The following is a 25,639-nucleotide window of genomic DNA, read 5'->3' as shown; positions in this document are numbered from 1 at the left end:
GAGAATATTTGGTCGACGCATTTCGAACCAGCCAGTGTGGTTCATCTTCAGGACAAGATGAACACACTGGTTGGTTCGAAACGCGTCGACCAAATATGATTGACACTTTGGAAATAAAGATATATTTATTATAATTTAATTAAAAGATTTTTTTTTAATTAATATAATTTTATTAAAAAGAAAATAGGGGTATTTAAGCTGTCAAAATTACTTGGGGATCACAATCAGTGTGGACCACGCCAACCCTTAACATCATTGGATTTTTACCTACAAAGTTTCAAACCGGTGACCTTCACATCACAAAGTGACTTAACAATACACCCATCACCATCTATTCCACCCTCTATGGATTATGTTGGGAATCACGATTGCTGTTATACCAAAACCTGCAGGTGTTGGTCAACGATCGCATCACCAAACATAAGAATCCACGAGAGGCGGTTAGTTCATGTCATGAAACACACGGGGATCATTGGTTTATCCAATGTCTAACAATCTCCCCCCAACGCGAGCCAAGTGTGTATCAAACTCGTGACCTACGGTCTGATACTATTCGTTGGGAATCACGATTACCTTTAGACCAAAATCGCAGGTGTTAGTTAGTGATCACATCACCAAAGATAAAGATCCATGAGAGGCGGTTAGTCCATGTCGCGAAACACACGAGGAGCGTTGGTTTATCCAATGTCCAACCGACCAAAAAGAAAAATATAAATTAATATTCAATATTTATATAAAAAAAATTGAATAATTTTTTATTATTATTATAATAATGTTTAAGACATCACAACGATCCTAAGATCCTAAGAACTATTTAATAAAATATATTTAATATAAATATATTTTCAACATTCCAAAAAAATATTGAACAAAACATATTTACATTCCTATGACCCCTGTTGTGTTTGTTTAATAAAAAGTTACAATAGTGTTCATCAAGATGGTTATTCCACATTTTATTTTTTAGAATGTGTTAAGAATATCAGTCTAAATCTATTTTAACTATAGAATTATCAAATCTCTTTTAATTTAAAAAAAAAAAAAATTATATCTAAATTTTATCCTCTTGACACTCCATAACTATGTTAAAATATATCTACGTTGGTTGAATATATATATATATATTGGTAGTCTAACTTACAGACTAATAGAAATTTTCACCAGAAGACCATACAATTTCAAGCAATAATGTAATTTTTTGTTCTTTAAAATACATTTTTAAATGCATAAATAGATTCAGCATCCTAGAAACTCTTGAGAAACTCAATTTTAAAAAGTAAACAACTTTAACTCAAAATTTTAAAAACCTATACTTAATTTTAATTAAAATTAATCACAAAAATATGATCTAAATTATTTCAAAACCATAAATTATGAAAATCTATATCCAAAAACTATGGCATAAATTCACTATTTTACCTTAATTTTATTTTAATTAATAAATTTTTAATTTTACTTTCATGTGATGTAACCCTATCAAAATGTTTAACCCCGGCATGACTACATCACTTCCACCTCCCCCACAATGACACCTACCAGCTACATAGGCTGTACAGTCCGAGAAATGTTGTAGTCTCCGCTATATGCAAGCAGTTCACTACAACTTTCCTTTCCTCGCACATTTCCACTGGAATCGCTAGCTTCCATATCTTGAGAAGGTGGAGACCGTCCAGCGTTAACAAAGTCGTACTCATATCTCCGTGGTGGCATGGAGTCTGCAGAGAAACCTGATCCCATTTCCACAATCGATTCCAGCTCCTTCACTACTTCCCTCATCGACGGTCGCTCAGAACCTAATTCCTCAACGCAGCTCAGTGCCATGCCCAAGAACCTCTCAAACCCCGGTAGCGGATTGCTATCAGCAGATTTTCTTAACAATGGATCCATTAACTCCTCCTGCAAACCACTTATTCCCCCGCTCTGCAGGGCCGCCTTCACCAATCTGACCACGAATTTCCCGCCCTGAATGGGGGACCTCGCTGTAATGAGCTCCAGCAAAACAATACCGAAACTAAAGACGTCGCTCTTCTCGCTGAGCAGCAGCGTTGTGAGGTACTCTGGATCCAGGTACCCCTGCACAAACACATACACTCTCAATGTTTTCCAGCATAGATAGATCTGTCAATTACACAGTATAAAAGCAGTATAAAATGATTACCATTGTCCCTTTGATTTGGGTTGAGACGTAGCCTTTGCCTCCTGCCTCAGCTCCTCCATCAATAATGAGTTTGGAAAGACCAAAATCTGCTACCTTAGCAGTCAGATTCGCGTCCAACAATATGTTAGCCGATTTGATGTCTCTGTGTATTATGGGTGGATCTGCAAGCTCGTGCAGATATGTCAATCCCCGAGCAGACCCCAGTGCTATACAAACTCTTCTTGCCCAGTCAAGTCGAATACCCTTTTTACCTGTTTTTCAATCTTTGTCAGATACAATCGAAGTAATATATATGGTGCCCATAGTAGAAACCTTGTCATATTTCAGAATTTATGTTTATGTGAGTTGAATTATGATGAGCTTCATCATTTTATATAAGCATCCTGAATGAACTTCAGCGTTACTATTATGCTACTCCATCACACAATTAGTTTTAGTGCCATGTTTAGAACTTAAACATATGCACTAAAAGCTCATCTGTTGATGTTCTTACCATAGAGATTTTCTGAAAGTGTTCCATTTGTGATGTACTCGTAAACAAGCATTTGTTCTTCTTTCTCAAAGCAAAAACCAATGAGTCCCACCAGGTTCTTATGGTGAACTCGAGACAGGAGCTCGACCTCGGTTTTGAATTCGGATCCACCCTGCATCGACCCTTGTTTATTCCTTTTGATGGCCACCATTTCACCTCCATCTAGCATTCCTTTGTACACCTGCAAGTTCAAGTGAAGAGGATAAGGACTCTCTCCAGAATTATTTGAAGTTCAACTGTACTCTGTTAGTACTGATCAAATTCACTTCAGGCACTTCAATTTTGCATTAGCCCTTGCAATGCCTTAGTCTAAGGTGAAAGGTCCTTCCCATGCCTTGTCCAGTGAAGTATTTCCGAACGTCTTAATCTACTTTGTTAGCTAAATGGAATAGTTTCTATACCTTCCCATATCCTCCTATCCCGATTGCATTATCCTCTGAGAAATTATTTGTAATCTTCTTCATTTCAGCGAAGGAAAACCATCTGGCACCTTTTAGTTTAGGAGCACCTCCACCATCTTGATTACTCACTTCCCATGATGCTGTAAAAGTTCACAGATGGGCAGGATCAGAATTAATTTAAATGATATCTTGAATCTTCTACAAATGGTACATAAATACATTTCCCAATTATCAGCTTATATAGACTATACTGTACCGAATGGTCTGTACATTTCAATGGCCTTATCAGCTCTTTTCTTTTGCTTCCAAGCATAAAAACCTATTCCTACAATCCCAAGAGTCAATACAGCTATTGTGATGGCTATGCCGGCGATGGCACCCCTGCTCAGACCCGATTTTGGATTTTCTACAAACAACCACACAAACAGGTTACTCTGATCCTTAACGCTATCTTATCATTTTAATTGGTTATAAACGAAGGCCAAGAGTATGCAATGTAGTTGCCGTGTTCTTACGTGGAGTGTATATATCTCCCATAAAAGCATAGGGCCTGAATACGTAAGGAGCCTGATAGACATGATTACTGAGGTTGGAAATCGTATTCACAATCTGTGAGTATTTAGAGCCCGTCGTATTGTCTTTGGGGAAAAATCGAACCGAACAATGGAGTTCATAGTTGCTCGCAAAATGGAGGGAGAACAGATATACGTCCACAGAGAGACTCGACCGAAGAGTTCGCACCAGGCCGTCAAATCTTGTCTTATTGTTTAAATCTGAAAATGTGGGAGCTCTGAAGATTAGTTTTCCCTGATAAGGCCGTTGACATTTGCAGGTCCGAGGATTGACCTGGAATCCCACTGAGCATGTCGTGTTTCCACACATTTCTAGACTCGTTTCGTATGTGGTAGCGTTGTAAATTTGGCAGAACCTGGTAGAACCTGACGCTTGCGGTGGACAAAAAGGGTTTCCCTGAAGCCTGCAATTTCAAAATCCAGACCACCACGATCAAGTTACTCAAAACCAATATCAAGAGTTGGGGAATGTTAATTAAGATAAACAATAACAATTATGAGAATCAGCACCGAAATTTACCGTTGGCAGGGGCCAATTTATCGACGATTTTTCCTAAATTGAGAAGCTGACCTTAGGGTAATTAGAAAGATGACAAAGTGGGTTCGGTAAAGCCAAAGGGTACTCACAATATAGTAATGTTGGAATTGCCAATCTGAGGTGCATCGTTGATGCTGTTATTCTGAAGGTCTATCACTTGCAGGTCTGGACTTACGCTGCCATTGAGAACCACAGTTCCATTCAGATGATTATTTCTGAGATTCAGAGTCTGAAAAAATGGCAGGTTAAAAATATTGGAGGGAATCTGTCCAGTCAGACTGCAATTCTCCAGCATTCTGTGAAGCAGCACAACAACATAAATCTGTCATTATTCTAACAATTCTTCTTTCGATCTTCAAAGCTTTTGTAAGAATTTGAAATTTTGAGAAACTTACATTGTTGTCAAGCCTTGGATAGTCATAAGCCACTGGGGAAATTCGGAGGAATTGAAGGAATTGTTGCTCAAGTCCCTGAACACTGAATCTGTTATACAGGATTGAGGTAATCTCACTTTTAGAATAGTAACAGAAAATGTTTATCATCTACTTACATATATTGGAGATTAGTTAGCCCGGATAAGTCTGGAATCGATTCCTCCAGTTTATTATTTGATAGATTTCTGAAAACAACATCAGTGCACTGTATTTAGTCTCATCCCATAACCATATATCGATAGCATAGAACAGAAGATAATAATTTTTATATACTAAGAGGGTTATTGTTTTGATTCTTTTCATCAAATATCAATAGGATAAAATAAAATATTTGCCCCTTGCAAAAGAAGCAATAGAATAGACATTCTTCTCGTTTTATATTTTCCTATTTACCTGTTTCACATAGGGAACTTAGCTTCTCTCTTACCTTCTTTTTGAACCAAGTATCAAAAGACTAATGATTTATTGAGGAAATCTTCATCTTCATTTTTTTTCTCTCAATCGATGTCATCTAATCCTTATCAATCTATTCCTATCAACCTGCATTATCCGGAATATAAAAGTCCTAAATTGACATATTGTTTCTCCTTCCATGGTGAAAGACTCGTGTCTCTGTAAGGGGTTCGTTCGTGTTTTGACTCATGGTTCCTCTAATACGATTTTGTTCTGAACTTTTTCAAAAATTTTCCAAGAATTTTTTGAAAAGATTCAAAACCAAACTGGGTAACGATACAAAAGTATTGTTTGTACCAATGTTCTGAAGAGTAGTTTCTTCAATTTGCTATTTTTTTCTACATTTATTTTGAATAAAGGGCCTTCATGCTTCCTATTATACTTTTCTCTGCATGAATTCCAATTATCGTCAAAATCATATGTGAGGCCCGAGTACATTTGTCATCTAAATGTGATGGTAATATCCCTACCCCACTACCTTTTACCATTACCTATATTTTGTTTACATTAACATTCATTTCAAAGTAATTGTAGTTGGATACTATCTTTGGGCCTTGCTCGTAACATAAATCACCAATAATAAAACATAGCCTCTAGCGATGTGTATACCTCTTCTGCCATCCTTCATGATCCACTCTTCTCATTGATCTATATATAAGCCAAATGGGCATCCTTGTTTTACCTTCATATTACTATTGAATTTGACTCTTGTTTCCAGTTTTCTCATTTATGGATACATCAATTCTACAATAACCTTTTAATATAAATGAGTAATTGATTCTCTCCACTCGATTGGAATTCCAACTTTCAGCATTCTCTCCCAAAGTTTCATTGAGTATTTGTATCCTGTGTTATTGGATCCACAACATCTCGAACGGATCCACATTTCGGAGATGGATATCGATACAAATCCACCTAGATCCATGTAGGATCCACCGCATAAACGGATCCTTCTAAATTGAAGGCGAATCCCATGTTACTGAAACAGATTTATATGATGGATATACATGTTTTTGTCCTTGAAGGATTATTTATTTTCAATAACAACACTTAAAGCCATTACATTAAAGCTCATCATATCACTTGCAGTGATCCAAATAGGAAGTGGTATTCATCCATGATATTGAATAATATAACTCAAAAAGGCACTAAAAAATAAAATACTATAAATAATGAGCTGAGCTTTCAAAAAGACATATTCGTCCATCACGATGTAGTTGTAAAATATTTTTTCATTTAATAAAGTGTTATCTTTCTTTTCATACGTTGTGAGGTATTCACTGTGTATATTTTTTCAATGTTTTTTGAGAATAATTTCAGGAAATACTTGTGCTCTCTCCTCTCGCTCGGCGTTCAAGCCTCCCCGATCTTACACCCAAAATCCTAGGTTTTATAAGAGGCATTGCCCTACCGTATTCAGATGGTAGCTTTTCAAAAATCTGGTGTATCCATATCCGGATCCGTATCTGTTTCCATTTCCAGGTAACTTGTCTATATCAAAGGCTTTGGCAAAACCACAGAGAAAAGACTACTATCACCTTACCCTTATGCTTTTGCCAATAACATCTCTATGAGTTGCCAAATTGTCAATGGTTGAGTGCTCATTTCAAAAACTGGATTTAGAAGGAACCTGATAATTTTTATGCTCATTTACTTAATTTACTCTAAATGGTGCCTAATAGCTTGTAAAAAGGCTACTGACTATGATAATTATGTAGTTTCTTTTATTATTTATATCACTGCCTTTGTACATAGGTATCACTATCCTAACCTTCCACCCATTAGGAGACCAGTGTTATATGTCTTGATCGAACTTGTTCCAGAGAAGTGCATGTAAAGGTAGGCCCTCCCAATTTGACCATTTCAGCTGTTAAACTATAAGGATTACGGGTCTTTTTCTTGGCTAGATGTCTAATACTCGGCTTTATATTTTCTTGAGAAAGCCAGGTTGAATCATTTCCTTTAGTGTCATTATGGGAGTTAAGGTGTCAATTATCTCCTCTGGCCCTTTCCTAAGAAAGATCCTTTTTTCCCGCACATAATTTTTTTTATTCATTCATCAAATGTGTTCTCTAATTTAGACTGGAATTTTTTTGATCTGATTTGCGTTCTTCATTGCACCCTCCTCCATTACTAGGTGTACCAACCATTATTACGAGGCTTTATACTGGCCTCTCTTTTTCCATTTTGAAAGTGTCTCCTTTCCTTTATAAAGATTTTGCTAAAATTCTGCTCCTTTCCTTGAAATAGACAGGCCATGTAATATTCTTGATTGCTCTTTTTACCCAATTGGTAATGGCAACTACTTTTTGGTAGTTCAGTCTTTGTACAGGCTTTCCAATTCCTATACTTCATTAACAGTAAAGAAAACAGGGATTTGAAAGGATTCTTGAAACTTAATCCCAACCCTGAAATTTCTCCATCTGATATATGGTTCTACCTTGACCTATTAAAAAGGACCACTATACTCGTTTGTTTGAGAGGATATCAATATCTTTAAATTTTGTTTCCAACTGTGGATTGAGTCGGACAACAAACAAATTTTACAAGTCTAGTTCAAGTGAATCATAAGTCTTCTTTTTTAAGGTTATATAAATATTTTGTGGTAGGAGCCTTAAGAAACCCCTGGTTTTGATTAAATTATCTGCATTTGCAGCGGCTACATGAATATGGTCAAGATGTACCACTGAGTCATTTGGAGCACTAACCTCTGTTTTTGGAAGCAATTTTCGTTGGAAGCAGTCGCTATAAGTAGATCAGTCATGTTCTGGCAACGAGGTATCGAGCTATTATTTTAGTTGAGGGTTTTGTTATCTGTTTTGATGCGGGTTTCAGAGCTGTGTTACAAAGCTTTGTACTCTGTTCGTCAATAGTTATCTTCATCGGAAAGGCAGTGGATTTAACATGAAACTGTTGTGTAAGGAACCACAGGCCAGTGTTTAGTCAAGATTGAAGACGTTGATTCTAGAACCCAGAGAGCAGACATAAGAAGATTCTTACAGTTCAGAGAGTGTTTTTAGGGCGCTGACGTTGGACGGAATTGGACCAGATAAAGAGTTTCTGTCAAGCCTCCTGTATCCGAACATACCAAATAAGTTAGTCAAACTTTGTTTTACATTTGAATCGTTTTACTCGGTCTTTAAAGCAATACATAACCTAAAAAGTAATGCATCAGTACACTGTATGGTGGAAAATTTGATACTCACAAGGCCTCCATGGTTTGTACAAGTCCCAGGGTAGAAGGGATCTTTCCATAAAAGTTATTGCTAAAAAGCAGTCTGCATATCAAAATATATATTCGAAGAGTTATTGATCTCTAACCTAAGTTCACCATTCCAAAATTAATGATACGGATCTGTTTCACTTACAAGTGAAGAAGTTTCATACTCGAGTTGAAAAGATTGGGTGGAATGGAACCTGTAAGGTGGTTGTCGTTGAAATGGCTTGAATAACGAGAAGCAATAAGAAATTCATCAGTGATTTATTCATCCATGAAAACCCAAATAAACCATAAGCATTCCACTTTCTTACAAGTGCTTTGCAGCAATGAGATTGTCTAATCCAGGCTGTGTTGCGTTTGAGACCGGAAGAGTTCCAGTAAGCTTATTTTCCGCAAGATCTAGCCAGCTGATCTTCAGTAAATTACCCAATGATGCCGGAATTGAACCGCTAAGATTATTGGAATTCAAAGCCCTGACAGAACAAAATATATTTACAATTCGACAATTACATCGGTTATGTTTCACCATTATAAAATCCAGAACATTAAGAATTATTATGATACAATGATATTCTTACAAAAATTCTAGATTAACGAGGTAGCCCAATTCATCTGGGATGCTCCCACTGAAATTACACCCAATCAAAAGCCTGAATCCACCACAAAATCGCTATTCAATTGCAGTCCCGACTTGAGAGCTATCAATATTATACAGAATTTAAATCTAATTTATGCGAGTGCTTTAGACTTGATGATCAAATCGGGTTAGTACTCTCACAAGTTTTCCAAGTTAGTCAGGTTTCCCAAGGTGCGTGGAAGCGTTCCAATCAACTGCGGGTTGTATGACAAATCCCTGCGGTGCCCAACGAATATATTTATGGATTAACTAATCAATAAAACAGGTTTTTTTTCGAGGATAGAAATTATATTTCCTCTGAGCTCCATGGCCAGAGTGAGGTTGCTAGTAGCATGTCAACCTACACGCATATTCATTGCTTTATAAGAGACGATTATAACATTATTTATCAACGCATTATAAGAGACTATTACAACATTATTGATCGAATTGTTCATATCACTAACAAAAATTTCACTAATTCACAATCAATAAATTAATCTATAACAAACACGGTCAATATTCATTCATATATCTACTCTCTAAGACATTAATGAACTTACAATGTTTGGAGTTCAGTAAGATGACCGACATCGACTGGAAGATATCCCTTAAGCCCTTTGGCTGGTAGTTTCCTGTACAAGGATCATTAATATCAGAACCTAAGATTATGACCAACCATAGGTGGAAATGGGTCCTTAATCAAAATGACAGGCTTGAGCATTCAGCAAGGTACCAAATTACTAATAGAAAATCAATCCATACAGTTGTATGGGGAGTTGCAACTATGCACAGGCACGGTGAGATGCAACTCAAAACCAACTAGCTCTAAATATGGGTCCGTAATTAAAATGGCATAGCAGACAGGACGTGCCAAAGTACCCACGTCATTTATAGAAATTCAAAACATAGGATTATTATGCAGCAAACTTTCAAATATTTCAAGATTGCTTGAAATTACAGTCATCACATATTATGACAATTAGGAATACTGACAGTGAATTTATTTGGCCAGAGTTTGTGCAGGTGATTCCATCCCATTGAGACTGGCAAGGATCAGAACCACGCCAAGTTCTCGGCACCGTGTTTCCCCATGCTGATTTCAGTGCATTGAGGATGGTAACTGCAGCAGGAAACCGAAATAAACATAAGACAGTCTGGAGATTTGATCTGAGGCTGTGATATTAGAGACAAAATTTTCAATTGTGCAGATAACAGACAATAGAAATAGTGAAAACTGAATATAAGACAGACTCCATGGATCGCTAATTCAGATGGGCTCGCGAGCTTACCGTCGTTGATGTTTGTGAAACCCGTAACTCCAGAGAACATGCAAAGAACAAATACAGTAATAACGAAACAAAAGCCTGGAATCCCCATGATTTCTTTTCCTGAACCAGAAATCAAGGGTCGTCGAGATAAATGGTAGCAAAATTAAGAGAACGGGTTATACATTTTTCAGTTGTCCACCAACACCCTTCAAAGAAAAACGTTTCTTGAATCAGTCGTCGTGATGCTATGGTTCCCTGTTTTATATTCACAACGATTTTGTCAGTCTCGTATTCAGTGGGGACTGGATCTCCAGTGAAATGCTCAGTAAATTCATGGTTACCCGTTTTATATTCACGACGATTTAGACTAAGAGTGATGTGTCGGTCTGTATTTCGCAGACAAGGTAGGAAATGTTAAAAAGGCGAAAAACTAGTTCAGTGAATATATTGGTGTTTAGTATTTTTTTAAATTCACCGAAGAAATTCTGGCTGAAGCAGGTCTAGGAATACAGAGTTCTGCTAAAGATTAAACCATAAGATTTGCCTGGATGAATGCTCCCCATCTCACTATTAAACCATAATAAAATATTAATTTATATATATTAATTTATGCAAACATGCGCATGATTATTTTAAGTTATACATTTTCCAAGTGTCCACACAACGAATTATTCGTCTGGATGAGATGATTCTGCTGAATTTGTCAATGGTACCCGGTCTCAGGTGAAATGCTCATTGAATATTCAAAAATGGAATCAATAATAATTTGAAAAAGCATGGTTTTCAATTTCAAAATATTTTTGTGTCATAGTTTTTTAATACGATTAAGTCAGTTGAGAAGGTTTTGACTTACAAAAATCTTTTTGTTTCATAGTTTTTTAATATGATTAAGTCAGTTGAGAAGGACATTATGGAGGTAAGAATTGAATATGATTAAGTCCGTTGAAAAGGACATTAATGGATGTAAGAGTAATATTTTTTAATATCATTATTGGCAGGAGGGTTGTGTGCAGCTAATTTGAAAAAAGCACGGTTTTCAAGAAATTGCCGGAAGTATTTTTACTTTGAAAATTCTTTTTTTTTCAAATTTTTTAATAGGATTAAGTCACTTGAGAATTTTTAATATGATTAAGTCACTTGAGAAAGATATCAATGAATGTAAAAATTTAAATTTACTAGAAGATGTATTTTTACTTAAATTTTTTTTTTTTTTTTTTTTTAATATGAAAATACATCTTTTTGCTTTATATTTTTTTTAATATGATTAAGTAAGTTGAAAAGGACATCAATGGATGTAAGAGTAATATTTTTCAATATCATTATTAGTATTAATGTGAGCCCTGGGGAGTGTTGTGTAGCTAATTTGAAAAAAACACAGCTTCCACGACATTGTTAAAAGTTGTATTTTTATTTAAAAAATTCTTTTTTTTCAATTTTTTTTAAAGATGATTAAGTTAGTTGAAAAGGACATCAATAGATATAAGAATAACATTTTTCAATATCGTTATTATTGGCATTAATATTAGTAAGGGGAGGGTTGTGTGTAGCTCATTTTCTTCACTCTTTCTAAGTTATAGAATGCTTACAAGCTATTTAGGATAATGGATTTTCTCGATGTGCTTTGGATTTGCTTGATGATAATGGATGTTTGTGTTTGGAGGCTAATTGTAGAGAAAGCATTTTTAAGCAGAGAAAGGGTCGTTTGGTTTGTGCGAGTTCAAGTTTTGGATCTTTATCTTAGTATGGTCAATGATTTTTAAATGCTCAAAGGTCCTCTATAAGTGCTCTTATCTCGTGTTGTTTAGGTTTTTGGTTTCTATAACATTCCCTCCCAACCCCTTGGACTTCTAAGGCTGGTGAGAGGGCTCGCACTTTCAACTAACTCGACCTCCATGGTCTCACTACAAAGATGGGATTACAAATTCTTTCTTCTCCAAATCTTGCGTAATTAACTTTGAAAAACACCATTGCATTCAACTCGTCGAGAGCTTTTCGGTGGTATAAATTTTTCCCCTATCCGATCTTTGGATTGAAAGTTATGCCCTTCCAAAGCTTGACCAATTAACCCTTGCCACATCAGCGAGATGCTATCACATGACCCCTATTGGCGTTCATATATGAATCATGCAATTCACCCAATTCCACATTAATTGTCAACCCAGGGCTCTATGAGTTATTTCAAGGCTATCATGCAAAGTATATGCAGGCCACAGTTTCCCTACCCAGCACTGAACATTCAATTAAAAACTTAACAATGTGTAACAGGTAGCGATAACTGTAACAACAATAATGACTAACAACAATAAGAGTAACAACAAAGAAGACTCACAACAACACACTGATAATTATTCACAACGATAAATAAGTTAACTAAAATAAAACTATGCACACATCTATCCAACCACACCTAGTCAGGAGAGTGGGCCCAACTACCTGATCAGGGCTATGGCGAGATCAAGAAGTCACGAAATGCTCAGAAGATCAGAATTTCATTAATCAAAAGGATAATACATGTATGCTGTTACAAACTGAAAGTTAACGCAATTCCTTGCAATCTTAACTGTCGACTTTCACAGCCCCATAACTCTACTTATACAATTTGTTAACACTAACAACTCCTAGAATTACAGTAGATGTCTGCCTACAATTACATAGTGGTTTCTTAAGCAAAACAAAATATAAAGATAACAGTGTGTTGATTAAAATATTGATCCACCGTTGCAGTTGATGTCTCAAGATAGCGCTGCTAGCTGGATGGTCACCATTGTAGAACCACAGCCTTGATCATACTTCCTCCAAATCTGCAAGAATAATCGAATTAGCAAGCCACTTAGGCAACAATCCCCTATGACTATGCTTCATTGATTAATGATTCATAACAACATGACAAGAGGTATACCTGTGTGGTTTAGAATGTAAATTAACCAACAATGGTGTAAAATGGATACATGAAACAAGGTAAAAAGGTGGGTAAAAACATACAAATTCAGCCACCAACATCTCTCCCCAACTAGTCTTTCTGCATGTCCTCATGCAACCCTGTCACTTGCTCAGATCGGGATTTGAGTTGCGATGATCAACACGAAGTTGTGCGAGATCATATTTTGCAGCCATTTCTGTCCCTGGAGGCTTATATCCATCTGTTTGAAGGACTTCCTTCCACCAATCCTCGCCTACCTCGTAAGATGGAGAGTATATTGATCGACTGGCAACCAGATAATGGGGAATCAGAACCTCAAACCCATCCATCGGACCCCATGAAGCTGCATGCATGCAATATACTGAGGTACCATGTTTAAAGCCTGAGCAAAATTGGGGACCCCAAAAGGTTCATGTATCCTGACGGCTGATGACGATAGCGTCCACCATTTCTGGCAGTTGTCCCAGGCCTCCTCTTGACAAGTCAAAAATTGTTTTGTGCATATGTCAACGCACCATTTCTGGGTTGCTAGCATCTATTCTTTCCGTCCCTCGATCCCTAAGAGGGTTTGGTGTTTGTTATAAACATTCACAGACTAACAATTCTCCATTTGAAGGACAAGTGGCCTGTTTTCTTAATTCTCTTCGAACGTGTCGAAGGCCTTCTTCCATTTAACTTGATTAACTATGTAGGAGGTAAAGGCTCTCAATTGAATGTCTCCCATGTATGGCACTGGGTTAAATGATTGATCATTGCCCAAAAAGTAATCATGCATATAGAGTTCGCACATCAAGTGTTGATCCAGAATATTGTGGCTTCTCAAGATGTGCAGAAACTGTATTGAGTATTCTATCACATGGCTGAGTTCCTGGTGGACAGTTTCTAAACAAAAGAATATATACTGTTCATGGAGGAATAAAGAATAGTTGTGGGCAAGGGGTAGGCAAGCCATTACCTGCTGTGACAGAGAAAATATTTCTTCCTTATCAGCCTTCAGTAGCTGCACCTGCCCTTCCAGTTCCTTGATTTTCTTTTGCTACTTTTGCTGCTTCCGTTTCTCTTTCTCCAATTGCTCCATGTAATAGGTAACTATTTTCACGGCTTGCTCACGAATTCCCTTCACTCCTTCTCGGTGGGCTTCTAAAGGAATGGTCCCCCATTGAAGGTGAGCTGCAGCAGCTTGCCACTTTTGAATTTCTGTAGTCATGAAAAACTCCCGTGCCTCAATCACATGCAAAAGCGTCTCGGTTTGTGTAGCTACAGAGGTTGTAGGCCTGTCCTCAATCTGCATTGCTGCTGAGATGGTTTCAGCCCTAGGTTTCACAACATTCTTCTTATGCCTCCTCACTTTCCTTCGTAAGCGTCGTACCTGCTTCCTTAACTTGAAAATTTCCATTTTTAGTTGCATGTTTTCCCTGAATTGCGACTAGTACCTCTCTTTAAGAGGAGGCCTTATTTTTGCACATTGCTCAATGAATTCTTGTTTGACAGTAACCTCCTCGACTGGTCTCGCAACTAGTGTGGGGTTTGGTGGATTGACGTCGACAAATTCGTCAATCGACTCTTGCTTTACCTTGACCCCCTTTGTTTGTTCCTCGACTCGGGGAATAGTCCCAACATCTCCCCCTTCAGGTCTCAGAATCTCCATATCTTCCCTTGGTGATTCTAGAGTCACTGTAGGCCCTTGCGAGGTAGTGCCTTCGACACCCTTTTCTTGTGACTGCTCCGCTTCTCGACCGTTTTCTCCTTCAGGCCTCGAATCCTCCACACCTTCCTTTGTTGGCTTTGTAGCCATTGCAGGTCCCTGTGGGGTAGCATCAACAACAACACCATCCTCTAATAGCCCTGTGGGGACAGTGTTGGCCATAGTCTCTTCAATTTGTTCTTTGGTCGGTAGTGGTTCTTGTGTTGCAGTGTCGATCACCAATCCCTCAATTTGTGCAATTTGTTCACCAGTAGACATTGGTTCTTGTGTAACAGTGTCGAAAATGGTGCCTTTAACCGCCCCGACAAATTTTAAGATTGGGGGAGAAGCTTCTTCCTTTACCAGTCGCATAGGGGAACGAAACTTCCTTGCACCTCTTGGTAAGGATGCAAGAAGCGAAGAACAAAAAATGCTTTCTTTAGTGTTCGTTCTCTCAGTGCCTGCTGGCTCAGGTCCTCCTTCCCTTGTGCTCACTAGTTGGTTTGTGCTCCCGTTTTCTTTTTCTGCATGTGCTTCTTCTAGTTTGTCCTCTTGCTCGACAATCGACACTGATTCTTGTGGAGCAGCGTCCACTGTGGCTTCTTCTGTCTCCATTGCTTCCACTTCCGTTGAGTCAGCAGGTGACGATGCTTCTTGTGGAGCAGCATTGGCTGTAGCCTCTCCTGTTTCCATTGCTTCTACTCCCATTGAGCCAGCAGGCGACGCTGGTTCTTGTGGAGCAACGTCGTCTGCGACTTCTTCTTCTTTTGCCATCAATTATTTCTCATCCTCCTTTGCAGGCATCATAGCCGCAAGTTCTTCCTCTGCTAGCTCAGTGAATTGTGACCAAGCCAAAGTAGTCCGGGACAGAGCATGCACGAATAATAGTTTGACCAACCCATGATTTGTAAGGACTGCTAATGCTTGTCGAGATCGACGAGCATACTATGCCATTACCTGAAGACTATTCCATAGAAAATATGGCATGTCTAGGGAATGAATTTGTGCATGCCTAAACCGAAGGCGTGCAAGAATCTTAAAATGACACTTAAATAAAGTAGCAAACTGACCTTCACAAGTAATGTACCTCATGACAAAATATGCAATATTGGTCCATGGGTGCGGCAAAGACTTTCGATCATACCCCCTACCCTTCTGGACTGCTGTTTCACCAGCCTATAAGAACAATTCCGAGAACTCTGGCAAAGGAGATTTCCTTGAAAACCATTTCTTCCCTCCTCGCGACAATCCGTTGATAGTCAAAATTACTTCCTCTGTGATAGGAATATCCAATCCACGCACTCTGGAATGATTTCCATCCAAATTTCACACGAATTCAACTGTGATGGCTTTGTCAAATCCCTGCAACCTCTCAAAATACACATGCCATCCTGCATCTAAAAAGACCTTCCAGACGTCTAGATTGCTCTGGACTTGCATTGTATTCTCTGGTTCGTGCCTAACGGCTTTCTTGCTTGTTCTGCAGTTGCTTTATGGCAGTAATTGGAGTAACAACAAGACCGCTGAGGAGGAGTGTCGACAGGTAAAATTGTAGTGACAGGGTTGTGGTGGTGACGGGGTGCGGTGATAGTGAAAATCAGGAGATAATGGTAAAATATGGAAAAATCCATGGCAGATTATGGTAATAATGAGTGATAATTATGGTAATTGTTTCACAACATTGGAAAGGATCGTCCATTAACACAATCGTACTTATTCAAGTCCCAATGCATATGGATAACCGTGCAAGGTATGGTGGGGATCGTGGAGTGTACACACTTGGTACAGGGTTCAATAGTGATATGACAAGTCATTACTTCATTTTAATTATGGCGTTTTTGTATTTATTATAATAACCCCCCCCCGCCACAACTAAGGGGATGTCTGTCCCTGGTCATATCGAGTCATGTCATATGAATTATCAATCAAATCCACAAAGTCGACCGGGAATGTATCTGACGACTTAACTTGACGGAGTAATAACAACGGAGGAGTAATAACATCGGAGGGAGTAACAACACTTGAGGAGTAACAACATTGGGGGAGTAACAACGCTCGAGGAGTAACAACACCGCTTGAACACTTAGTCGGAATCGCGACGGAGTAACAACACCAGAGTACTTAGATGAAATTGCGAAGGAGTAACAACACCAAAGGAGTAACAACACCAAAGTACTTAGACAAAATCACCATTGCCATGGAGTAACAACACCAGAGGAGTAACAACACTAGTGAGATCCCTGTAGGAAAAAGAATGATAAAGTAGTAATAACATTTATATATATATATATATGTATGTATGTTAGATCAGAGGTGTAGAGAAAGAGTTTTTGGCACTAATAATTTCGAAAACCAGAATTATCAGAGAGATGTTTGATAAAGGAGTCTTTAGAAGCTGGGTGGTGGTATAGTCTAAGGTGATGTCCATTTACAAGCAAAGGAGTATGTGCCTCATCAATTGTTATAACTCTAACATTCCCGTTATCAAATACCGTAAAAACTTCATATGTTCCCATCCATCTACAACAAAGTTTCCCTTTAAAATATTTGAACCGAGAGTCATAGAGAAATGCCCAATCGCCCCCTTGAAACACATTTATATTAATAAATTTGGTGTGCCATTTAGTTCGCTGCTGCTGAATTGTAGCAGTGTTCTGGACAACTACCAAACAAATTTCACCCAACTCATTTAACTATTCCAGTTGGTGTTTTTGGGCTTTTGAAAGATTCAAACCTACTTCAAGGGCTGTCTTAATTTCGAATTCCACAAGAAACAAAGGGGATTTCCCATAGACAAGCTCATATGGTGAAAATCTTGTTGTGTTTCGCCATGTTGTTCTATATGCCCACAATGCCTCAAGAAGCTTTTCAGCCCAATTTCGATGATGGTTTGCTACAGTCTTTGTAAGAATATTTTCCAATACCTTGTTTGTGCTCTTGACTTGGCCATTCGCCTAAGGGTGATATGGAGACGTTACCCTATTCTTGATTCCATATTTCTTCATAAGTCTTTATATCAGATGTGATGTAAACTGCGCCCCTCCATCCAAAATTATCTCTCTAGGAGCTCCATGCCAAGTAAAAATTTCTTCAAATAAAAAGTCCGAGACAATCTGTTCTGTTGCTTTCACAACAACCTTGGTCTCTACCCACTTTGTCACTTAGTTCGCGCATACCAGAATGTGAACTTTCTGATGTGAAGGCGGATTGAATGGCCCAACGAAATCAATAGCCCATTTTTCGAAGGGCTCAAGAACTAGTTAAGGTTGAAGCGACATCTCATATGCCCACACAAACTCTGCATATTTAGGTAACAATTGAAAAAGTGGGAATGTTGTCTTATAAAAATTCTCTATAAACTGTCTGTAATAGCCACCATAACCAATAAATCTACGTACCTGTGTCGGTGTCTTAGGTGTACGAAAATTCAATATCACTTCTACCTTAGTAGGATCAACCCAAATTCCTGTAGTTGAAAGCAGGTGTCCCAACAGTATTCCTTCCTCCATCATCATATGACATTTTTCTGTATTAAGAGAAATATGTGTTTGTATACATCTTTTAAGTAATTTCTCTAAGTTTTCTAGATGTTCTTCAAAATAATCCCCATATGGGGTGAAGTCATCCATGTAAATTTCAATACTATCATTGATTAGATTATAAACAATTCCTACTATTTCCCTTTGAAAGGTGGCAGGTGTGTTATAGAGACCAAATGGGAGGACTTGGTAGGCAAAGGTCCCCAAAGGACATGTGAAGGTGGTTTTATCCTGATCCTTAGGAGCTATTTGTATCTGGTTGTATCCGCTGAATCCATCTAGAAAGGAGAAAAACTTCTTTCCAGCTAATGTATCAAGGACCTAGTCAATAAAGGGTAGGGGAAAATGATCTTTTAAAGTTGCTTTATTTAATTCCCTGTAATCCACACAAATCCACCACTTGCCATTCTTCTTAGGAACAATGATCAGCGGGGAAACCCATTGATTGTTCGATATCGGATAAATGAAACCCACATCTAATAGCTTTTGTAATTCATCTTTGACAATGTTTTTTAAGGCAGGGTTCATTCTTCTCTGTGGTTGCCTAACATGTCGACATTCTTCTTTAATGTATATGTGATGAGTGCATAAATCAGCAGGGATGCCTTTCATATCTGTATACTCCCAAGCAAAGGCTCCTTTATGTTCTCGAAGGACCTTCAGTAACCGTTCAATTTGGGAGGGAGAAAGGGCAAGATTAATATTCAATGTTTTCCCTGGTTCAATTTCTATAGAAATGTTTTCACGGGGTACAATTACAAGAATATTTCCAACTTCTGTTTTTGGTTCCATATTTTCTTGAACGTTGCAACTCATGACAGATTCGAATAACTGGTGGGTTGGGTCAGAAACGAAGTTGGGACTGCTAAGAAAGGTGTTAATGGCATCATCCTTCGTTTCATCCTTGAAACAAAGAGCCTCACTGATGGTAAGGATCGGTCTAAATTCTTCATTCTCGGATTCAGGCTCTTTCATAGGTAGAGATTTTTGCATCAAGGTAAATCCTGGTTTATCTGAAAAACTTGGTTTGGCAGGGGGATAGAGGATAAGATTCTTTGTAACTTCCCCATTGGATATTACCATATTTCTAGACCGACACCCAATGTAAGCATCTGTGGTCACAAGCCAAGGTCTCCCTAAAATCAAAGGGTGTCCACCGGCTGGGGATTGAGTATGTAAAACCAAAAGATCGACAAGGTATTGCCATGAGTCTACTAAAATGGTTATATCTTCTAGCTTCCCTACCAGTCTTATAGTAGACCGATCTGCCAATTCTAGGACGGTGGGAGTTGGTTTAAGGTTCCACAGACCCAAGGTAATCATAGTTGCAGAGGTTATAACGTTAATTTCTACCCCCAAATCTACTAGTACATTTGGGATATCAACCCCATTAATCTATACTATCAGAATTGGGTTCCCTGGATCCTCGTATTTAACAAGTATAGGCTTCCCCAACATTATTTTTGATAATTTTCCCATAACGTGAATAGTGAGTAGATCCTTTGGTTTTCTGCTAGGTTTCTTAGAGCAATATTCTTTAATTGTTTTGGCATAAATCGGTACGTCCTTCATAGCCTGAAGTAATGAGATTTTGATAAATAAATTCTGCAGCTCCCCTAAAAAGTCGAATTCAGGACGAGGACTTGGTTTGCTCAATGATAATCTCTCAGGATAAGGTGGACTAGTTTGACATCCTCTAGTAACAATCGTTTGTGAAAGGGTTTGTTGTTTCATAGGAATTTGTATTTCCTCATCCCCAGTTGCTCTAATAGAATCTCTAGGTTTTGGTTCTGAGACTTCATCATCAATATGTTCAACAATTATTGGTGAAGTTTGAGTATTCACCACCTGACCAAACCGAAGATTCAATTCATTACATTCTGCGGTGGCGATACTATATGTAGGGAGGTTGACTGCCTCAACCTGCTGAGGCTCCCGATTGTTTGGATTTGGATTGGATTGAATAGACAACTGCAGATGAAGAGGAGGATTACTAAAGGACACATTAGAAGGCAACTGTAGTTGTTGTTGTGGCATAGGTTGTGAGAATTATGTTGAGGGAGGAGGAGGAGGTCCACGCTAATTCTGGGACCATGAAGGGTTTGGACCAGATTGAGGGTACCATGGTTGCCAGGTCATTAGATATTGATAAGACTACGGCTATGAAGGTAAAAAAGGTACAGATTGAGGCCCAAAATCAGATTATTAAAAAACTGAGAAAGGTCTTGAGACATACCTTGATTCATGTTTTGTGGCCGTGGTTGCCTTGGTTTCTTTGATACCATAAAATACAGCAGATCCATTTCTTCATTTGTTCCCTGAAAGACAGCCTTCAACCCAGGAAGAGATGGACAGGTGCTAGTGGAATGACTTTAGTCACATATCGCACAAGTATTGATGGACTTCAATGGGAATTCCTTCAACGGATGCTTCTTCCTGCATTGAGGAAAAAAATGGACATAGCTTTCTCTGCTTCTATCTGCTTTTGTTTCACCTGTAACACGTCTAATTTTGATGATAGTTTGCTTAGGATATCAGTTCTCAAATTATCCAGCAAGTTCCCAATCTTTGCTTTTTTAACTTCGCCGCTAGATGCCTTGAGAGTTTGGATCCCTTGATTATGCCTCGCAGCCCCTCTTGAACACTTGATACATAATTCACAAATGGCATCAAATTCCTCTTGTGATATATCTCCTTTCCCTACCACATTCAATAGTTCCAAGATTCCTCCCTTAGTGCCTGGAGAAAGATTATTTTCAAAATATTCTTATCTAGATCACGATGGCCTGATCTCTGCAAACTATATTGAATGCACTCCACAAATTCCTCCATGTTCTCATCATCTTTTTGCATAATCTTAAATATTTATTCCTTCACATCTTGGGATTTGTAGTAACCTTGATATTTCTCGAGAAAAATCTTCTTCATATCGTCCCATGTAGCAATAGATTCCCCCCCTAAACCCATAAACCATCTCCAAGTTGTGCCTTTCAAAATGGTGGGGAATATATTCAATATTTGAGCATCAGAAATATAATCATATCCTCGATAAACAACGTCGAATTCAAAAATTAATGTTTCCGGATCCTTAGAAGAAATACCATGGAAATTAGGTAATGTTGTCAAAGGAATAGGCTTCATAGGCGCATCACCTCCGATATATCCAATTGGAAATTCGATCGAAGAAGTTGCAGGAGCCATGAACATCTCTGCCAATACCCACTTGGAATCTCAACAGGTTCTGGCTTTGGCTATTATATAACAGGTGGTTGAGGTTGTTTAACAATGCTCCTTTGATCAAATGGCACAAAGAATTTCCTCAAATCTTCTTCCTCTAAACTTGCAATATACAGTTCCTCAGATCCTCAATTTGCTACTTCTTCTTCCTTGAATTGCACTTCTGTTATTGAGGAAGGTTTTGGTTGTGAAATTGATTGCCCTCCAGATCTCGTATGATATCTCACCCTAACAGAAGCTCGCGACAATGCTCTCGACTCATCTCTTGAAATGATCTCTTGGATCTAGGTATTTATGCCTAGATATCTCCCTCTTCTTTTCGGGGGTCTTCCTCTGCCCCTTTTATTTGTATCTCTATTAATACAATCAGGAAATAAAAGGAAAACGTTTAAGCAAATCAAAAGCTCAGGACCTAGAATAGGGTACCAAATTCCCTCCCCAGGACAAGAGAATGGCCCCTAAAAAGAAAGCAAAGAAATAAAATAAATCAATGACAAAATTAAGCTCAAGACCTGAAATAGGGTGACATAAAGACTTCCCTTCCCAGGAAGAGAAAGTGGTTCTTATGAAAAAGAAAACAAGACAATCAAAGCAACAAAAATGATCTAATGATTAGGACCTGGAGTAGGGTGAAAATTTCCCTCTACAGGATGAGAGATCAGTGCTATGATCAATACTAGTCGTACTTTCGCGCCCTTAATAGCCTTCTCGGCAACGACGCCAAAATGTTGGCATTCAGATATGAATCATGCAATTCACCCAATTCCACATTAATTGTCAACCCAGGGCTCTACGAGTTATTTCAAGGCTATCATGCAAAGTATATGCAGGCCACAGTTTCCCTACCTAGTACTGAACATTCAACTATAAACTTAACAATGTGTAACAACAAGCAATAATTGTAACAACAAATAAGAGTAACAACAATAATGACTGTAACAACAACAAGAGTAACAACAAAGTAGACTCACATAAACACACTGATAATCATTCACAACGATAAATAAATTAATTGAAATAAACCTATGCACACATCTATCCAACAACACCTGGTAATGATCCAAAATGGATTTTGGATAGACTCCTAAGTCTAAGTGTTCCTCACTGAGGAAAATGAAAGTCCAAGGAAGTTCCTGGAACTAGCCCCATTGTAGAGATCGTCTCATTTTGAATCTACTACAACTTGAATGGGCAAAAACTGACTTAGGATGTAGAAGTTATCACAAAATGAAGCTGCCCTTTTTCCAAAGGAAAAAGAGGAAAAATCCTCTAAAAATGGGTCCTAAAAACCCTCTAAGTCTTCAAAGTCTTCTAAAAATCCAAAAACCATCACAAAAGGAGAAGTTTTGGAAATATTGGATTACACTATCGGAAGGCAAAAACACAAAGAAACGACCAAAAACATGCCTATTGGGGGCTTAAACCAACAATGAACAGGAGCCGTCGGATCTAGCTGATCAATGGTCCAGATCCGATTGGAATATCGCATCGGCAGTGACAGGCGGAGGCAATCGGAGGCAGACATGCGATGGGATCGGGCCGATGCGATACCACGATCGCCGATATCGGCGGATTGCAATTGGCGTTGGCATAGACCATACCATATGGAAATACCTTGGGCTTATGTGATATGCGATTGCGACAAGTCGCATTGCAATATCACGTCGGCACATTACAAGGAGAGGGCTATATATATATATATATATATATATATATATATATGCGATGCAATGGCCGGACCCGACGGCAATATGAACCAGATTTAATATATTTGAGATCCGTCAAACGACAATTTTCTTTGTATTGCTTTTTTCGTTAAATAAACGAAATACGAAGGAAAAGTGCCCGATGCGATGAAACCGGACCCGAAAGGGTTTCTAAATGCAAATGTATATTATTTCAAATCTGCCATAAGGCCATTTTGAGGGATTTTCAACGTTTTAATGTATATTTGAAAAACAAACGGGAAGCCATGGAATGGGCATTGCGACTTGTGATAAGCGATTTTAGGCAGACTCGATAGTGTTATAAATTGGAATTAAGGACTTTTGAAGTCCGATAAATAGAGATTTGGCGATTTTTCCCGTGTTTTACAACGTTCTTTGTGTAAATAGGGAACAACTGTTTCTAGGGGATTTCAAGCGTCGATGCACTCTCCCATTACAGCACAGGTGGCCACCATCCCTGAGGGCATTTAGCAATGATTGCTAATGCTCAGAGAAGGGATTTGAGCGGACCAAAGCCGGAAGACAGAGAGCCCGAGAGGGAAAATGAATAGGCAGTGCCGATTTGGCTTAAAAGCCACAGAATGACAGAGACAGAGGTTGTTGGTTGTTGTTGGGGTTTTTTTTTTGCTAAAACGGAGAGTAAGCCAAGCCAAAGCAGGAAGCTAAGGCAAAAGAGGCAACGCAGAAGCAAAAAGGCAGCCAAGGGAGTCACTTGGAAGTCAAGTGGAAAGCCAAGAGGGCTGTAAACTGATAGAGAGTAGAAAGGAGCCAAAGCCAAAGAGCAAGAGCCAGAGCCAGAGCCGAAGAGCCAGAGTCAGAGCCAAGAGCTAGAACCAAGAGCCAAGAGCCAGAGCTAGAGCCAAGAGCCAAAGCTTCAAGAGATAGGGGATAAAATAGTGTCTGAACCCACTGTTTTTGTGTAAAACAGCACGAGTTGAGCCAAGAGCTTGTAAAAAGGACTTATACCATAATCCTATAGAGCCTAGTTGAATTGACTAAAGCTCACGGAGACGTAGCCCAAGAGTTGTGGGTGAACTCCTAATTAAATTGCTGGTTCTGTGTGATTGTTTATTGCTGCATTATTTATTGTTATATGTATTTATATATCAGTTTCAGCACATTAATTTACAACACCTGAACAGTTTAAAGCAAATACCAGCATACACCTTAATATCAAGCACTTATTAATTCCGCATTGGTTAATCAATAAGACTTGGGAATATTTAAAGCTTTGGGAGTGGGAGAGGTTCTTGTAAGTTGGACAAGAAGCCTAAGTGCCCCATTTTCAGATCAGGTAAGGAGAGTGGGCCCAGTGTAGCTGCTACAACCACTCTCCAAAATTTTTCCTTAGCCTCATTTTGGAGCCTCCCTACCAACCATCCTTAGTGTTCCAGGTGGCTCTAGAGACACACACAGGACAAAGGGTTTAAGAAAGCTCAAAAATCAAAGTGATCAGAATGCTTTCAAACCAAGACCAGAGTGTAGATCTCGTCGTCCTGATTGTAACGGTGCCAACGGTTCATTAATCTGAGTTCGTATGAGGGAAAACGAGCCAGTCAAAGTTTTGGTCAAAGTTGGATTGTGGGCGAGGTTTAAGTGTCCTACAATTGGACCGACCCCGAGGCATGAAACCTAGCTCCCAAAAGTGGGCGAATTTATTGGATCGTTAATTTGTCTAATATCCCCTATATTAGACAAATTCAAAAAAAATTGTTGTTTTAAAAATAAAAAATATTGATTATGGGGTGGTGGGCCACCAACCCTGCCACCCCCTAACAACCAACACTCAAGTTAATTAAATCTGGGCCGACAGGCTGTGACCCCCGTCGGCCCACCCAACCCGCATAAACCAAATAAAAATTAATTGGGTCAACGACCATCACCCTGCCGGACCGTCCAACCTCCACGTAACAACATAACATATTATTTCCGAAAGATTGAACTGTTCGTACCCGAACAAAAAGAATTCGTTTCGTAAGGAAGTTGCTATTGACTCATTTTATTAATTAGAACCAAGAGATCTCATAGGAAAGATGGCCGAGCGGTTCAAGGCGTAGCATTGGAACTGCTATGTAGGCTTCTGCTTACCGAGGGTTCGAATCCCTCTCTTTCCGTATCTTCGCCCTACTATCTATTTTCTTCTCATCCATTGTTTTTCCAATCTATCCAACCCCACATTACCCCATCCCGACAGAGTGAGTGAGTTAGGTGCACGAATGTGATTGGAATCTGATGTTGTAGCGAGAGCGAGTCTTCATGGGGCAATTGTCACTGCTTATGGACCCAAACCTGGGTGATCTATCCATGACCAGGATGAGGCTTGGGTGAAACTAAGTG

At 38.7% G+C, this 25,639-nt stretch overlaps 1 protein-coding gene and 1 non-coding gene across 2 annotated transcripts; one reads left to right on the top strand and one right to left on the bottom strand.

Moving 5' to 3' along the window:
- Positions 1–1,539: 1,539 nt before the first annotated feature.
- On the bottom strand, positions 1,540–10,304 carry LOC149210634 (leucine-rich repeat receptor protein kinase HPCA1-like). The gene is made up of 18 exons (XM_089399034.1): positions 10,217–10,304; positions 9,921–10,047; positions 9,488–9,559; positions 9,087–9,161; positions 8,887–8,958; positions 8,620–8,781; positions 8,457–8,531; positions 8,295–8,366; positions 8,089–8,160; positions 4,752–4,820; positions 4,597–4,671; positions 4,291–4,497; positions 3,566–4,067; positions 3,348–3,534; positions 3,092–3,231; positions 2,652–2,871; positions 2,159–2,409; positions 1,540–2,073 (listed from the first exon to the last, which is right to left on the bottom strand). Exons 1-18 carry the CDS (start codon positions 10,302–10,304, stop codon positions 1,540–1,542), a joined length of 3,000 nt encoding a protein of 999 aa, XP_089255160.1.
- Positions 10,305–25,329: 15,025 nt separating this feature from the next.
- On the top strand, positions 25,330–25,416 carry TRNAS-GGA (transfer RNA serine (anticodon GGA)). Its single transcript has one exon. It is a non-coding gene; the product is annotated as a tRNA-Ser (tRNA).
- The last annotated feature ends 223 nt before the right edge of the window (positions 25,417–25,639 follow it).

Source organism: Pinus tabuliformis, chromosome 1_2 (assembly GCF_031772625.1).
Source record: "Pinus tabuliformis cultivar Carrire ecotype Pingquan chromosome 1_2, CPIR1, whole genome shotgun sequence".
Lineage (NCBI taxonomy): Eukaryota > Viridiplantae > Streptophyta > Pinopsida > Pinales > Pinaceae > Pinus > Pinus tabuliformis.
Note: the sequence above shows the minus strand (reverse complement) of the source record. Positions and strands in the feature narration are given on the sequence as shown.